This window comes from Delphinapterus leucas, chromosome 15, assembly GCF_059928025.1.
Source record: "Delphinapterus leucas isolate spDelLeu-1000000601 "Yukka" chromosome 15, BTC_Dleu_Yukka2, whole genome shotgun sequence".
In the NCBI taxonomy this organism is placed as follows: Eukaryota; Metazoa; Chordata; class Mammalia; order Artiodactyla; family Monodontidae; genus Delphinapterus; species Delphinapterus leucas.
Window position 1 is genome coordinate 21,333,066 of NC_143143.1, and position 17,621 is coordinate 21,350,686.

The following is a 17,621-nucleotide window of genomic DNA, read 5'->3' on the forward strand; positions in this document are numbered from 1 at the left end:
GTAGGTCGTGGGACTCTTAGTTTACCCAGCCCACCCGCTCTCATGGGACCCTGAGAAAGCCCACTGGCCTCAGTATTGGCCTCAGTATGTCACCGGCAGGCATCTGACACGGCAGAGCCCCACGCTCATCGACCTTCATGTGGAAGCTTTGAGTTGAAGTAAAGAAGTGTTTTAGGACATGAGTGTGATATTTTATGACAAACACAACTACAGCTGGACTAACAGGAATCACGCTTGGTTTTTCCCCCACTCCTTTGGAGTGAAGACGCTAGATGTAATATCATCAGAGACATTCCTTGGTTCTGCAAAAAACCGTTGAGTGGTTTCCTATAGTTACTCCCTGTAGAATGGACAGTCTCTTACTGTCCCCAAAGAAGGCAAGAACTTTTGAGCTCTTGGCTTCTTAGCAAAAGTCACCTCACCCCCTCTGGAGGAAGAGTTGGACACAGGAATGAGGCAAGCCTCTTGGTCCAGGGCTGTGAGGAACGAGACAAGTGTCCCTCAGCTCCCTAAAATCAGATTCACAGAGTGGACCCATGTGGCCCCAGTCAAAACAGAAGGTCTGCGAAGCCTTCAGACGAAAGTCACCAGAAGTCCTGAAGGGACAAGATGAATGGTCTATCCTTGGTCTTGAGTCAGAAAGTAAGAATGGGTGGGCATTGGTCATGGTGCCATGATGGAAGTAGTTAGCATGGGAGTAAAGCAAGCAGGATGTGAAGCCAGATGCCCTGGGTTCAGTCCCAGCTCTGCCCCTTTCATGTGGCCTTGGCAATTCCCTTTTACACTCTGTGCCTCGTATGAATGACCTGGAAAACGGAAGTTATAACACTACTGCCCTCAGACGGTTGTTGGGAAGCTTAAATGATTAACTCAGAGATAGCTAGCACTCATTGAGCTCATACTCTAGGTCATGTGTTGTTCTACTCTCTTCCTGTGTGCTGACTCACATAATCCTGTGGAACAGGTGCTATTGTATCCCCGTCTTACAAATTGGGACACTGAGGCCAAGAGAAGTTAAACCAATTCTCCAGTGTCACACAGCTAATAAGTGGCAGACCAAGGATTCGAACCCAGGTAGTCCCCCTTGGCACCATCTTCTTACTGATTGGCTGCCCCTGTTGTGTGTGTATAACTGGCCCTTGGGTCTCAGGGCATTAAAATAGAGTTCAAGCTCCAACTGACCTTCTCATGGGCCAGGTATTTGGCAGACAAGATGATGACCTGGCTCTTGGCCCAGCCCGAGACCTGGTTGAGGGTCGAGATGGCGCCGTGCACAGCCTCAGGGCAGAGGGATTCCAGCTGACTGTGGGTCAAGCCCACGACTGCATCCGACAAAGAGCCCAGGGTCTCGTTGAGGGTCTGGTTCTCTGTGGCAATTTCCAGGAGGCCGGCTTTTAGCTAGAAGGCGAGCAAGCTGGATGAGGGTCGATAGCAAGCAAGATGGTGGTTCCTTCTGACTACAGCCCGGGATGCACCCTCGACCGACCCTGCCCTGTCAAAAGGAGAGGGACTCCTGCTAAGCCCAAACCGTGAGTTGCCCCACTCAGAACGCCACCTCCTCTGGCCTTGACTTTCGTATGCTACAAACTCACTTTATGCTTCATTTAAATATTAATTTGTTATTAAATCAACCTTAAAGCATGGCAGAAGGAAATTTTGTTCACTTCACCCGTAACTCAGCCACACTCCCGTAGCAACTATTTTATTTTTATGACCTTGAACTCTATATCCTGTCTATATGGCTGCTTTTCTTTCATGAAATAGCTGGGGGGGGGTTCATAATAACATATAATCTATGTAAAAATAATTCTCAACAGTAACAAGAAAGTGAACGTCTCCTGAAAATCTTACCTCAAAAAAAATTACTATGATTAGCAATTGGGTGTATATGTTTCCAAAACTTCTTATGCCTTTATAAATAACTGTGGCATGTAGTCTTCACATAGTTGTAACATGAACACAAGTGCAATTTTCTGCTCTATATTTTTCATTTAAAATTATGTGTTACAGGTTTTCATATTTCTGTGATCCCCTTCATTATTTTTTGTAACATGCCTGTCTAGCTATAGTCAAGTGTGCTTCCCAACTGCTTCCGGTACAGAAGGTGATAAACTCATCTATTGCAACGTGACCTCTGTACAAAAAAATGAGAACGGTTCACGTTTTAACACCTGAACTTGCATAAACCGTATCTTCATGTCAGACGAATGTACGCAAGTGTTCTAGATGGCCACTTGGGGGCAGCAGAGTAAAGTGAAAGAAACAGCTGTCACAGTTCCTGGCTTTCTCCAAATTCAGCAGCTCCCCTTCCCTAAAGCTGGCTCCCACATCTGCAAAAGGCCTACAGCAGTGGTTCTCAAAGTGTGGTCCTTGACCAGTAGTATCAGCATCACCTGGGAAGTTGTTAGAAATGCAGGTTCGCAGGCTCCGCCCCAGACCTCCTGAATCAGAGGCTCTGGATGTGGGTATGTTTTCAAGCTGTTTTTAACAAGCCCTCCAGGTGATTCTAATGCATCTTCAGGTTTGAGTACTGACCTAGGTGATCCAAAGGGTTTTCTCATATCTCATTGTATCTGACTTTCTTCTTGGTCACAGCTACCCCTGTGACCTTAAAGTACATTTATTTTCTTATTTTTGCTCAAGCTTGCTTGGGAAGGATGCTCTTCCTGGAAAACAAAAATACGCACTGACCAAGATAATGCCTACTATGTAAAGTGCCAAATGGGACCGAGGGTTTGGTGATGTGTGAGAAGCTGCTGTGGAATTATTGACGATGTTATCAAACTTTCTTGAATACTGCTCTCATGTCATCTTTTCAATTAAAACAATGAGAAAGACAAAAAGAAGTGAGAGAAGCCGGGCAGAATTAAGACTTCAAGGGAAGAAAGGAGAGAGAGATGGAGTGAGGAGGGAAATGAGACAGTCCCCATGTGCCTATTGGTCCAAAACCTTGGTCTAGGAACTCAGCAAATACATTCCATTCCAGTGCTCTCCACCCTGGCTGCATCTGAGGCCACAGCCCAGACCAATGACACAAGAATCTCTGGGGGGTAGAGCCTGGGGGAGGGGCGTGCCACTAACATAGAACCAGGTTCAAGAGCCACTGCTGTATCTCCTTGCTATGCCACTCATGGTCACCAGCCCAGCAGCTTCAGCATCGCCTGGAAGCTTGTTAGAAATGCAGAGTCTCGGGCCCCACCCAGACCTTAAATCTGCGTTTAAGATCCCCAAGCAACCTTATGCACATTTAAGTTTGAAGTGGCCGCTCTGATTGAATTTTGATCTATTCAAGCTTTTCCTACCATTTTTTGTGGTTTCTTCCCATTTTAAGCTCATCCCAGTGTTTGAGATACCACCTGCGAGGCTGGACCTAGATCTTGATAAACCCTACATGTTTTCTCTCAAAGGCCAGGCAAGACTGTTCTTCCCATTTCTCTGGCTAGTGAAACTGATGCTGAGGCTCCGGGGCCCTGTAGCCCTTCTGCACCTTCTGAACACCAGCCTGGAAGCCCCTCAGGTGGCTGCACTTGATCATCTGGTGAAGGAGGACTTGGGCCACAGCGGCGTCCAGCAGCTCCAGGTCATCGTAGAAACAAACCAGCAGCCCCAGCCTGTGTGAGAAGACAAGGGATGCTGGTGAAGGGCGCAGAGCTGGGGGCCACAGCCGCAGCCCCACCCCAGTTAGAACCGAGAGGTCACGATCATAGCAGCTGCCGTGTACCAGGTACTGTGCTGAGCCCTTTACCTGGATTATCTCATCACAGCCCTGCAGGGTAGGTGCTCTCATTAGCCCCATTTCACAGAAGGGTCAACTGAGACTCAGAGAGATCAAGTGACTTGCCCAAGGCAAGTAGTGGTGCCGGGCCTTAAATCTAGATCCAACCAACTCTGCCATCTCTCCTCCTGAGGCAATAAGGGGCACAAGGAAAGCATGTGCTCAATTAGCCACAGAAAAACCCCAATTTTCCACTCAGAGATAAGGGGTTTGTCCACCCTGAGGGATTCCCTGAGGCAGAGGTTTATTTCCAACCAGCATCACCAGATGATGGTGACTTCAAAAGGGAAGAAACACAAGAGGCACTTCGTTATACAGCAGAAACACACCACTGTAAAGCAGTTATACTCCAATAAAGATGCTTTAAAAAACTTTTTAATAAATAAACTTAATGAAAAAAATCTATTGAATTGAATAAAATAATTTAATCTTTAAAAAAAAACACACGAGGCAGAACAACGTAGGAGCAGAGATGGGATTTGAATCCTGGTCTCACGGGGAGCACTGCATCCAGTGGTTAAAGAACATAGCTTCAGGCCAACTGGAGTTTGAAGCCCAGCTCTACGAGACATCTGACCTGTAGCGAGTTGCTTAACTTCTCTGAAAGCCTGCAGCACATGGCTGTGCAGTGCATACTCTGTACTACGGTACAGGGCAGCCCTGCCTCTCTAAGCTTTTAATGGGGAGGTTTCCTTAAATATGATGAATGAAGGAATGAGGAATACTGTGAGACGTAAATGAGAAAAGGCATACCAGCTAATTAGCATACTTCCTGGTGGATACTAAGCACTTCATCAGTGGATGCTCTTAGCATTAGTATGAAATCTACTTAACTTAGCACGGCTGGACCACCTGGTCGATCATGATCAGACACTGACACTCTCAGACACGTCCACCGGAAAGCAACCAGGCCAGGGAAAGGATCTGAAAGTGTGTCTGATGAAAAAAGAAGACTCAGAAGAAGTGAAGGCTGAATATTAATAACCATGTTAAGGATAACTAATATTTCTTGACCACTTACTATTTGCAGATGTTCTTTTTTTTTTAACATCTTTATTGGTGTAAAATAGTTTCTGCTGTATAACAAAGTGAATCAGCTATACGTATACATACATCCCCGTATTGCGCAGATGTTCTTAATCTTTACAAGGGTCTTAATGAGGTAGGCAGCTTAGTAGCTCCCATTTTACAGATGGGAAAATGGAGGCACAGAGGCACAGTAACACGGCCAAGATCACACAACTTGTAAGTGGCAGAGCCAGGATTAAACCCAGGAAGTCTGGTTCCAGGTCCCATATTCTTAACAGCTAAGCTATTTTTGGTGTAACTATAAAAAAAAAAAATGGGAGCCATGCTAATGGTGAAAATTACTAAGGATAGGGCAAGAAGGTGTAAGAGTTTTTTGTTTGTTTGTTTTTGCGGTACGCGGGCCTCTCAGTGTTGTGGCCTCTCCCGCTGCGGAGCACAGGCCCCGGGCGCACAGGCTCAGCGGCCATGGCTCACGGGCCCAGCCGCTCCGCAGCATGTGGGATCTTCCCAGACCGGGGCACGAACCCGTGTCCCCTGCATCGGCAGGCGGACTCTCAACCACTGCGCCACCAGGGAAGCCCCAGTGTACGAGTTTTATATGAGAACATTCTCTGCAAGCGCTTTGAAAAATGTAAGGTCATGTGGTAATGTCAGAGAAAGCACTGTGACAGTAAGGCCCTGGGAGATGGAGAGAAGATGGGTGAACAGTGCCCGTCAGCCCTCCCCACTGCACACACACCCCAACATTCAAACCCTTTCTGGGGTCACCAGGTGTGCAGCTCCTGGCCCTCCCCTGCTGGAAATGGTTCTGGGGGATCATGTTACAATCACTAAATTCTAGAGCTGATCTCATCCCAGGGCTCCCCACCTGAGAGTCTGGATAACAAGGGGTTCACAGATATGGGGACCCATAAGCTATTTCCAATACTCAACCCAACCTCTTGGAAATTACACATTTACCTTAGAATGGATGGAGTACTAGTTAAAATGTTCCATTTTCGTGCCCAGAGCTGGAATCTTAGCGCTTGATAAGGTTATATAAAGTTATATATATATAAGGTTATATAAAATGTCTGGCACATAGGAGATGCTTAAAAAGCATTTGTTTTCTTCCCCACTTCACAACCTCTTGAAAGGGGTCTCTTTGGGGAAACACCTCCCTCACATGCACAAAGACATGGAACTCTCCAAAGACATGGACCAGCCACCTCCCTTTCCTGCCCGGGTCTTTTGCTGCTCAGAGGAACCTGATGCTTAGATGGCATCTTGGGAAACAGCTCCAAGGGCCCAACGCCCACGCCCCTTGCCTGTGGATGGTAGAGGTATTCCTCACATCAAAGTTGGAGGAGCTGATTCTCTCCAGAAATGCCTGGGCCAGTTCAGGTGTGATGTCATAAACCGTGTCCAGCTGCTTGGTGGCGTTGTCATAGCTGATAAACAGCCCAATCTGGTGGACAAGGACAGGCAGATCAGTGTGGAGGAATGAAATGGCCCCGTGCATCCCCGCCCCGCTGGTCTGTGCTCTGCCCTACTCTTGGCACTTGGAGGTGCCCATGTCTCATTTTCATTGATTTCTCTTTTTCCCTATGATAGTTTATTACAAGACATTGAATACAGTTCCCTGTGCTATACAGTAGGACCTTGTGGTTTATCTATTTTATATATAGTAACTTGTATCTGCTAATTCCAAACTCCTAATTTATGCCTCCCACCCCCTCTCCCCTTTGGTAACCATAGGTGTCATTGATTTCTTAATGGTCTGTAACTGCTGCTTTAGTTTACTCTTCAATCCCACTGTTATTTAGGAAAGTTTTTTGTTTGTTTGTTTGTTTGTTTGTTTTTACTGAGTAGTTGAACTTTTTTAAAGCTAATATTTGCACAGTTATTTCTAGATTTGCTTTATTGAGTTCAGAGAATATGGTCCATAAATTGTTTTGGGGAATCGGAATTTTTTTAATAGATGAGTCAGTTTATAAATGACCCTCAGGTGATAAAAAAGAGTGTGTTCTCTTTGTAAGATACAAAGTTGAATATATGTATATAATATATATGTAAATGTATGTTTACATAATACATAACACACCTATATAATGCAAATATATATCATATATTCAACTTTATTAAATACGCTATTCAGATTCTTTCTATTCTTGTTCACTTTTTTGCATTGAAGTCTCCAATATTTCAACGCATGGTTATTCTGCGCTTAAATCTCAAAAAGTTGTCTCTCCCTCAAGAATTGTACTCTCCGTCCATATGAAATTCCCTCGTAGCATTGGCACTCTGTGGCTTCACCTCCCTTCTCTACATTTTTAGAAGATGAAGAAATGGTGCAAATGGCATCTGAATCTCAGAAATTCCCCGCTAGGGGCCCAGTTTCCTAAGAATTTAACCTCTATCCACTTCCTGAAATTCACTCAACTTCTTTTGGAGAGTAAAATGGAAGTTTAATCCATTTTATAACTGGGAATTATAAAATTGAGAGACATTTGAAATACTTCCAGCCTCCCAGGTAAAAAGAGAAACCTCGTTCTGCCTCTGGTTTCACAACAACCAGATATTGTTGGGTCAATCGGTCCTTGAACAAGCCAGTCATTTGATGGAAACACTTCTCTCACTGGCCAGCAGAAAGTTAGGGCACACAGGATAAAAACTGGTGGCAAGCCCCAAACTGCTTACAAATGCCTCCCTGTTGGCAGCATTCTTTGGAGGCTGCATTCTAAAATCATGCTACCCCAGGGATTTTAGTGTCATCGAGCCAACATCAGAAGGAGAAAGACACCTGACGGGTGAGTTAAGTAACCTCGAATATGTGTATTTCTCCACTGTAAACTCTAGAGTTAAAATCCAATCATCACACACGCTGAAGTAGGTATCAAAAGAAGTAACCATAAATAGAAGTAGCTATTAATCCACATCGCTTTTCATTTGCGTTCGTGCTTCCAAGGACCGGAAACTCTACAGTTATTGTCCTTGGCCTTTCTTGAGTACAAAAATACCCTTAAATGATTTTTGGTACGTAGCCAACATTTATAGATCATGTTTTTTCACATCAGAGCTACCTTAACAGTCCACAGTCCTTTTTCTTTTCTTAGCTTTTCTACACTAGAACACAATCCAGTGACTGACTGCTTGAGGTCTTATTCCAGGAATTTTCTTTAGATGCTCAAGTTATGTTGAGCTGAGGTGGGTGTTCATTTCCCAGGGCACCTTGACTAGCTGGCTAAATGTGAGAGGTTTAGAATACACCTTACCCCAGAAGTATTAGTGATGGGAACATGTAAATGAACTTTTCCAACTTACTTCTGTAGGACTAATATTCATAATTTCTTCAAAGGATAGGTGAACCATATATCTGCCCAAAATCCATAAGTTTTCTGCACTGACCCATGAAACAGAGTCATCTGCAAAAAATAAATAAGTGGACAAATAAGTAAAAATTAATAAAAGACTGTGCACTGGTATATGATAGTCAAAAGATCTTTGATGTCAGGACTCCTCTTTGCATTTATTAATTCATTCCACAACCATCTTTTGAGAGCCCCCTACTTATGAGATGCTACACTACACACAGGCAATGACAGACGTCCACCACTTCGTTACTCAATAGAGCGGCCCTTGAACCAGCAGCCTCAGTATCACCTGGGAACTTGTTAGAAATGCAGATTATTTTTTTAATACTTAAGACCACAAAATACAGTTTTATTTTTAGTTAGTTACTAACTTGAAATATATTTGACTCTTTTATTACTACCAGTAACAATCCTTATCTTCCTTATTATCACCATGTACATGAGCCAAACCTTCCTCATATGCACCCCAAATGGTCTCCAAATCTTTACTCTCTTGGGCCCTTCTCATCAGCTAGAATGCCTTTCCCCTAACTCTTCAGCTTCCAAGTGTTTCCTTTCTTAAAGCCTTCTCTCATCTCCTCAGCCAGCAGCAGTGTTCTCCCTTCTCTCAATTCCCAGAGGACTCTATAATTCCGTTCAGGCATTTGAAATTCCCCATCAGCAAATGTCAGTGGGGCTTTAAGAACAATCGTGGCCAGGATCCAACTTCAAGTTTCAGTGAACTAGAATTGGCTGCCATTGCCCCTAATCCTCCAGTAAAAGGTTTACACAGAACACCATCGCGTTGGTAGCATTTTGGGGAAATGAAAAAAGCAGAGGAGCCGTTATAGGGTGCAGTGAATCAGTCACCAAGAGCTGTTGCAGCAAGCCGTGGGCAATGGCTGATGCCCAGAGGAGACAGTGAAGTCAGCTGGTGCCTGGGCCAAGTCACAGGGACAAGAGGGTGCCCTCCCCCAGCCCAGGAATCAGAGCTGTTGTGGTGAGCACAGGTAAACACCTGTGATCCTCTCGATGGGGACTCTGGACACTTGGCTTGGTTATAGAAGAAAGGGTGGCCCTGGAAGGCTAGAGAATTCTGTGGGGAAACCACTAAATTCACCAAACCAAGCTGAGTTGTTCATTTCTAATTCTTTTTTTTTTTTTTTTTTTTGGCTGCGTTGGGTTTTGTTGCCACATGCGAGCTTTCTCTAGTTGCGGCGAGCGGGGGCTACTCTTTGTTGCGGTGCACAGGCTTCTCATTGCGGTGGCTTCTCTTGTTGCAGAGTACAGGCTCTAGGCGCATGGGCTTCAGTAGTTGTGGCTCATGGGCTCAGTAGTTGCGGCACATGGGCTCAGTAGCTCCGCGGCACGTGGGATCTTCCCGGCCCAGGGCTCGAACCCATGTCCCCTGCATTGGCAGGCAGATTCTCAACCACTGTGCCACCAGAGAAGTCCCTCTAATTAATTATTAAGCATGAACTGTATTTCTGCAGACCAATGATCCCCAAACTTGGGATAGTTTTGACACCCAAAGTATTTCCAGTTACCTCAAGGAACTTCATGAAAAAAAAGTTTAAAGTCCAAATAGAATTCATTTCAATTCACTTAGCTTAATAATGAAACGTATCATATAGGAATTTTAGGAGAGTCTGTCTCCAACTAAATTCTGGCAACAAGGACTTAAGGGAAGTCTAGAGTCTGGAGGGTGAGTTGAGTGAATTTCTCAGGGTCACTTAGTGTGAGATTCAGTTTTTTGGAGGCTACCACTATGCGTCAGGCAGAGGGAATTCTGCTGAGCATGGAAGACATTTATTCCATTGTTTAATGCTTCTTATATACAAACTTCAGAGCTGAATTCCAGGAAAAGGATTGATTGGCACTCCCTACACTTCACCGCCACCAGCTTTCTCTGTTTCCCACACACACGCAGCTCATTCCCACCTCGGGGCCTTTGTATTTGCTGCTTCCCCTGCCTGGAATGCTCTTCCTCCAGAGCCTCGCATGTCTGATCCCATTTCTCATTTTGGTCTCAATCCAAATGTCACCTGCCCAGAGAGCTCTGCTCTGCCTCCTTAGCCAGCAGTCAGAAACTACAGCCCGTGGACCAAACCCAGCCCACCTTCGAGCTTGGTTTTTACATTTTTTAAAAATATTTATTTGGCTGTGCCGGGTCTCAGTTGCAGTTCATGGGCTCCTTAGTTGAGGCTTGCCAGCTCCTCAGTTGCAGCATTCAAACTCCTGCTGCGGCATGCATGTGGGATCCAGTTCCCCGATCAGGGATCGAACCCGGGCCCCCTGCACTGGGAGCGCGGAGTCCCAACCACTGCGCCACCAGAGAAGTTCCCGGTTTTTACATTTTTTTCAATGATTGAGGGAAAATCAAAAGACGACGAATGTTTTCTGACACATGAAAATCACATGAAATTCAAATGTCAGTGTCCATAAATAAGGTTCTCTTGGGACACAGCCATGCCTATTTATCTGCTGTCTAGAGCTGCTTTTGTGCTACAACATCAGAGTCGGATAGTTGAGACAGAGACTGTAGGGCCACAAAGCCTATAAATTTACTCTGGCCCTTTACAGAAAACACTTGCCAAGCCCTGCTCTAGGCTAAAGCAGTAACCCTTTCCATGGCATTGGTCCCTTTTATTTTCTGCAGAGCAGTTACCGGTATTTGTGTCCTCTCTCTCTCTCTCTCTTTATTTACTTGCTTACAAGTTTTCTCCACCTACTCTCCCACAATAAAATTATAGCTCCATGAGAACAAAGACTTAGTCTTCTTTTCCTTTGTATCGCCAGTGGCTGACACATAGTAGGCTCTTTTTAGGTGTTTAAAAAGTTTATTGTCTTTACATCACTAACATTAAAGATTCAACAAGTTGAAGCTACCTGTGAAATTGTTTGCGTTACTAATCTACATAGCCATTCTCTCTCCTTTTTTTTCAATTGCAGTAAAATACACGTAACATAAAATTTACTATCTTAACTACTTTTTTTTTTTTTTTTTTTTTTTAACGATACGCGGGCCTCTCACAGTTGTGGCCTCTCCCGTTGCGGAGCACAGGCTCCGGACACGCAGGCCCAGCGGCCATGGCTCACGGGCCCAGCCGCGCCACGGCACATGGGACCCTCCCGGACCGGGGCACGAACCCGCGTCCCCTGCATCGGCAGGCGGACTCTCAAGCCCCTTAACTACTTTTAAGGATACAGTTCGGTGGCATTAAGTACATTCACTTTGCTGTGCAACCAGCACCACCATCCATTTCCAGAGCTTTTTCATCTTGCAAAACTGGAATTCTGTACTCATTAAATAGTAATTCCCCACTCCTTCCTCCCTCTGGCCCCTGGCAACCACCACTCTACTTTCTGTCTCTATGAATTTCACTACTCTAGAAAATAGTAGGTTTTGAACAAACATCTGCCAAATAAATTACTCCTGACCTATTGCTGCTTCGGTTGCTGGAAGCTTAGCACTAAATTTCTGTGCTTTATTGCCTATATTTTCTTTTAAAAAAACTATTTTGGGCTTCCCTGGTGGCGCAGTGGTTGAGAGTCCGCCTGCTGATGCAGGGGACGCGGGTTCGTGCCCCGGTCCGGGAAGATCCCACATGCCGCGGAGCGGCTGGTTCCATGAGCCATGGCTGCTGAGCCTGCACGTCTGGAGCCTGGGCTCCGCAACGGGAGAGGCCACAGCAGTGAGAGGCCCGCGTACTGCAAAACAAAAAAAAAAAACTATTTTGTCCCACTTTGATACAGATTTTTAACACAGATTTTGAACTTGTAACCTGATTCTAAAAGTTTTCATTGAGGGACTTCCCTGGCGGTCCAGTGGTTAAGACTCCTCGCTTCCACTACAGGGTTCGATCCCTGGGCACTAAGATCCCGCACGCTGCGCAGTACGGCAAGTTTTCATGGAATCTAAGGTGCCAGCATTATTTACGTTCCACTAAGAAGCTAAACTTGGACACGGTGTTGATTGTAAGATACAGATGATGCTGACTTCAGAGACTTCAGCGTGTGAAAAATGCACTGATGAAATGGGGTATGTGGTTTTTCCATAAACCACATCAAACACTTTTTGGAAGCTGAGGGAGCTAAAAATCTTAAGTGGCAATGAAATCAAATCCCTATCTTCAGAGATGAAGCATCACTTTTAAGGATGGACTCCCCCTAAGAAGTGTTCCCACCTCAAAGCCTGGGCTCACCAGTGCCATTGGAGGATGTCTGCAAAATCCCAGTCATCCAGGAGTAGACAGCCCTCTGGGAATGGGCCGAGGTTTGGTCGTAGAGATCTTTGAACACCACAGACCTACATGACATACACATAGGTGTCAATTAAGGAACAAATATGAAGGCCTTCAGGCAGGGTCCAAACAACAAAAGTATACAAAGCTATCTTTGGTTAAAAGCCCTTCCCACTCCCTTGCTACAGATGTAGCGATTTTCCTGTTTCTCCTCTTCCCATCACAGTTAAATACCTTCCAAAGACTCTTCTTCACTTCCTCACCACCAGGTCCTTTTTTTTTTTTTGGTAACAGTTTTATTCAGATATAACTTATACCATACAAAGCATACAACTCAATGGTTTTCAGTATATTCAGACTTGTACAACCATCACCACAATCAATTTTAGAACCCTTTAAAGTACCTCAAAAAGAAACCTCCTACCTTTTAGCTATCACCCCAGAACTTCTAGTCATCCCAACTCCTAGAAACCACTAATCTACTTTCTCTCTTTATAGATTTACGTCTTCTGGATATTTCCAATAAATGCAATCATATAATATGTCACTTTTGTATCTGGCCTCTTTCACTTGGCATGATGACTTCAAGGTTCATGCATGTTGGAACATGAATCAGTAATTCATTTTTTTATGGCCAAATTCTGTTCCGTTGTACAAATATACCACATTTTGTTTATCTGTTCATCAGTTGATGGACACGGGTTGTTTCCCCCTTTTGTCTATTATAAATAACGCTGCTGTAAACATTCATGTATAAGTGTTTGTGTGACACATTTCATTTTTCTTGGGAATAGACCCAGGAGTGGAGTTGCTGGGTTCGATGGCAACTCTATGCTTAGCCTTTTGAGGAACTCCAGACTATTTTCCAAAGTAGCCGTACCACCTCACTTTCTCACCAACAGTGTCTGAGGGTTCTGATTTCTCCACATCATTGTCAGCACTTGTTATTATCTGACACTTTGATTACAGATATCCTGATGGGCGTAAAGTGTCTTGGTCACTTTTTAAGCCACTGACATCTGGTTTCTTCATCACCACACCACTCCTTGTGGCCCAAGTCCTGAATGAGCTCCTTGTCACCATACCCAGCAGTCCCATTGGGTCCAAATATGACTTGACCTTTCACAGCATTTGGCACTGATCGCCCCTCCAGTTCATACCTGCAAAATAGCTGAGTCTACTCATCCTGGAAAACTTCCCTCACCTCCACCCACCACCACTGAAAATCAATTCAGCAAATGACCCATCTGCTCTTTTCTAAGCTTAAAGTTTATCCTCACCACTCTCCCCGTCATTTCATATATGAAGAGGCAAACTTTCCCTTAAATCTATCTTAATATCTTCTTGCCGTATCTTTCTTTTCTTCTTCTTCTCCTCTCTTCCTCCTTCTCCTCGGTTGTTTTTTTTCCTCCTTTCTCCTCTTCTCCTGGTTCTTATTCTTCATCTTCTTCTTTCTCTCTCTTTCTCTCTCTCTGTCTTTTTTGGGTTGTTGTTTTGTTTTTCAGAACAGCACAGTACGTGAAAGGGACAGGAGATAGATATAATTCTGAAAAAACGATGTTTACATTATTTAAGGGAAAGCTTGCCCATTTGTAAAAATGCTGGCTCTATCATTCCCTAGCAGTCTGACCTAGAGCAAGTTATACAATCTCTCTGTGCCTCAGTTTCCTCATTTGAAGAATGGGGGTGGGGCTTACTGACATCATCCTCACAAGAAGGGGAAGAGAGGGTAGAGTAGGAAAAGGTCAAAACTGAGGTTCAGGGCTTCCCTGGTGGCGCAGTGGTTGAGAGTCCGCCTGCCGATGCAGGGGACGCGGGTTCGTGACCCGGTCCGGGAAGATCCCACATGCCGCGGAGCGGCTGGGCCCGTGAGCCATGGCCGCTGAGCCTGAGCGTCCGGAGCCTGTGCTCCGCAACGGGAGAGGCCACAACAGGCCCACGTACCGCAAAAAAAAAAAAAAAAACAACTGAGATTCAGAAGAACTGGCTTGAGTTCAAATTAAGTCAAGCCCCAGGGGGTCACTTCAAGGGACGCTGTCCTCTCTTTGGGCTTCAGTTTCTTCATCTGCGAAGAAGAGGTTGGATTAAATGATGCTCATCAAGAAACGGGAAATGGGGCCATATTCTGGACTCCCACCTCGTGATGAGAATCTGGTGTCGGGCAACGTTCTCTCTGTATTGATCTGTTTTCTTTCTCTCTGTAAGGCTTGTAACCTTCTCCCAGGCTCTTGTCAGGGTTTACATAAAGTTTTGTGCTGGCCAGCTGTGAGTTTTGACTGTCAAGTGTCCACTCCTCCCTCTTGTCAACACTTGTCTGGGCCACCAGCGAAGTCCCCATGTCCCCATCTTGATCCATGTCATTTGGGTGGGACTGTGACCCACATCTAAGCCATTCAGCATATAAGATCCCATTGGCCACAGTGACCGGCTCAAGAATGGGGACACGGGGACTTCGCTGGTGGCCCAGTGGTTGGGACTCCACACTTCCACTGCAGGGGGCGTGGGTTCGATCCCTCGATCCCTCCTGGTTGAGGAACTAAGATCCCACATGCTGAGTGACGCAGCCAAAAAAAAAAAGAAGAATGGGCACATGACCCAGTGTGGACCAATGAGAATCAGGTCTACGACTCTACTTGGAACTGTGCCCATGCTCCCTCATGGAGAGAGCCCGCCTGGGAGCGAGGCCAACACAGAGGAGGGCAGAGCTGAGAGATAAAAAGCCAGAGATGTTCCTGATGATGTAATCTGAGCTTCTGGATCCAACTGTGTCTGTCAGTCCTGCTGACTCTCAAGGTGGAAGTCTCACTTTAGTGCTAGAGAGTCTTCAACACACACTCAGCTCCTTTTTTAACCAAGGGAACAGGTCCTAGGCTCAGAACAACATATCTAGCTAAGATTTAATGACACTGGTTTGTTTTTTATATTGTATTCATTTTTATGATTACTTAAGACAAGTGATACTGGTTTCCCATTTACAGTAATTATACCATATTTACTTTTTTTTTTTTTTTTTTTTTTTTTTGCGGTACGCGGGCCTCTCACTGTTGTGGCCTCTCCCATTGCAGAGCACAGGCTCCAGATGCGCAGGCCCAGCGGCCATGGCTCACAGGCCCAGCCGCTCCGCGGCATGTGGGATCTTCCCGGACCGGGGCACGAACCCGCGTCCCCTGCATCGGCAGGCGGACTCTCAACCACTGCGTCACCAGGGAAGCCCTTTACTTTTTAAAATTTATTTACTTATTTTTTATGAAGTATAGTTGATTTACAATGTTGTGTTAGTTTCAGGTGTACAGCAAAGTGATTGTTATACATACATATGTACCTATTTTTTTCAGATTCTTTTCCCTTATAGGTTGTTACAAAATATTGAGTATAGTACCCTGTGCTATACAGTAATTCCTTGTTAGTTATCTTTTTTATATACAGTAGTGTGTATCATATTTACTTTTTTAAAAATAAATTCATTTATTTATTTTTGGCTGCATTGGGTCTTCGTTGCTGTGTGCGGGCTTTCTCTAGTTGCGGCGAGCAGGGGCTACTCGTTGCTGTGTTGCTGTGGTGCACAAGATTCTCATTGCAGTGGCTTCTCTTGTTGCAGAGCACAGGCACGTGGGCTTCAGTAGTTGCAGCACGTGGGCTCAGTAGTTGTGGCTCGCGGGCTCTAGAGCACAGGCCCAGTAGTTGTGGGATACAGGCTTAGCTGCTCCGCGGCATGTGGGATCTTCCCGGACCAGAGATCGGACCCACGTCTCCTGCATTGGCAGGCGGATTCTTAACCACTGCGCCACCAGGATAGTCCCATATTTACTTTTAAAATAGATATTTTTAAGTAAATAGAATGAATCTACTTTTAAAAAACACAAACTAATAATGATACAGGTGGTATATAGGCATGGAAAAATTGTGAGGATGATACCAGAATGACTAAAATTTGGGAGACTGTTTTAATCAAACCACCTCTAAACTGACCTCGAATATTAACCTGTCCCCACCTGCCTTCTCCCCTCCCTCATGCGTTACCTCCTTGACTTCTCAGGACAGACTCTGGGGGGGGCAGGGGGTCACTCACAGGTTCTTGAAGGCATCTTCACGCAGGTCCCGGGGGAGCCTCTCTGTGATATCCGGCTGGAGAAAGTGGCCTGAGGAGCCCCTTAGCACCCTGCCCAGAATCTCCACACACTCCAGGGGGTTCAGCACCTGGAAACACCTCTCCAGCGTGATGAGAAACAGGCTGCGGTTCACGCCCGGGCTCTGCAAGGCTTGTTTCCGAATCTCTCCCAAGTCAACAGTGATGTCATCCAGCTCCTACAGGAATGATAGAAGTTAGGCTTGTCTTGAGAGCTGCCTCTTGATTTGGAAACACTGGGAGAGACCACACTTAGCAGCAGTGGTGAAATTCAGGACCACTGTGAAACACCATGCTGCTATGTCAAATCTTCTAGACCTTTCCATCACCTAAAGAACAAAGTCAAGGCCTTCACCTGCTTCACCCACACTAGGCACCTTGTCATTCTCCAGATACACCATGACTGTCACACCTCAGGCCCTTGCTCTAACCGGCATCCCCTCTCCACCTCCTGCTCCCAGAGAAATCCAGCTGATCCTTTAAGGCCAAGCTCAGTTGTCATTTCATTGGTGAAGTCTTCTCTGATGTCCTACTTAAGTCAAATCAAATCTCCCTCCACTCTGGGCTCCCAACAGCATCTTGAACCAAACTCCATGATGCATTAGAGATGCTTATGGGCCTATCTTTCCTCCAAGCCAGTGGATCTCAATCTTGGCTACACATCAGAATCACTAGGGAGGTGATCCCCAGCACCACTGTATAGAGCCTGGTTTAACTGGTCTCTGGTGGAGCCCTGGCATCTGATTCCAGTGTGTAGCTGAGGTTGGGCCAGGAAAGTGCTGGGGCCCAAGCCATGTGCCTAGTGGGATGCCTGGTACCTAGAAGACATTGAGAAATAGCCTGTTAGAATGAACGAATGAATGAATCTTTTGAACCACAGACCCCAGGAATACTGACAGGGTGTAGGTACAATCAGACTGGACACGACTCTGTCCTTCACCCAACACACCCTCGGAAAACAACAACCACAATTTACTGCCTATGGACTACACTCCAGGCACTGTGTCAAGCATGGAGCAAGCATGCATCACCTCCTGTAATTCTCACAACAGTCCTATAGGTTAAGCCCCATGGGTCTGCGGGTCAGACATTCCTAGGTTCAGATGCCAGGCCCT

At 45.5% G+C, this 17,621-nt stretch overlaps 1 protein-coding gene across 1 annotated transcript in view; it reads right to left on the bottom strand.

Moving 5' to 3' along the window:
• The window catches only part of OTOA (otoancorin), a 64,479-nt gene that overhangs the window by 37,925 nt on the left and 8,933 nt on the right, over positions 1–17,621 (bottom strand). The window contains exons 7-12 of the mRNA XM_022588558.2: positions 16,450–16,685; positions 12,342–12,445; positions 8,108–8,208; positions 6,112–6,251; positions 3,488–3,611; positions 1,183–1,398 (exon numbers count right to left, since the gene is read on the bottom strand). Coding sequence (XP_022444266.2) covers positions 1,183–1,398; positions 3,488–3,611; positions 6,112–6,251; positions 8,108–8,208; positions 12,342–12,445; positions 16,450–16,685 — 921 coding nt within the window. The remainder of the gene's footprint in view (positions 1–1,182; positions 1,399–3,487; positions 3,612–6,111; positions 6,252–8,107; positions 8,209–12,341; positions 12,446–16,449; positions 16,686–17,621) is intronic.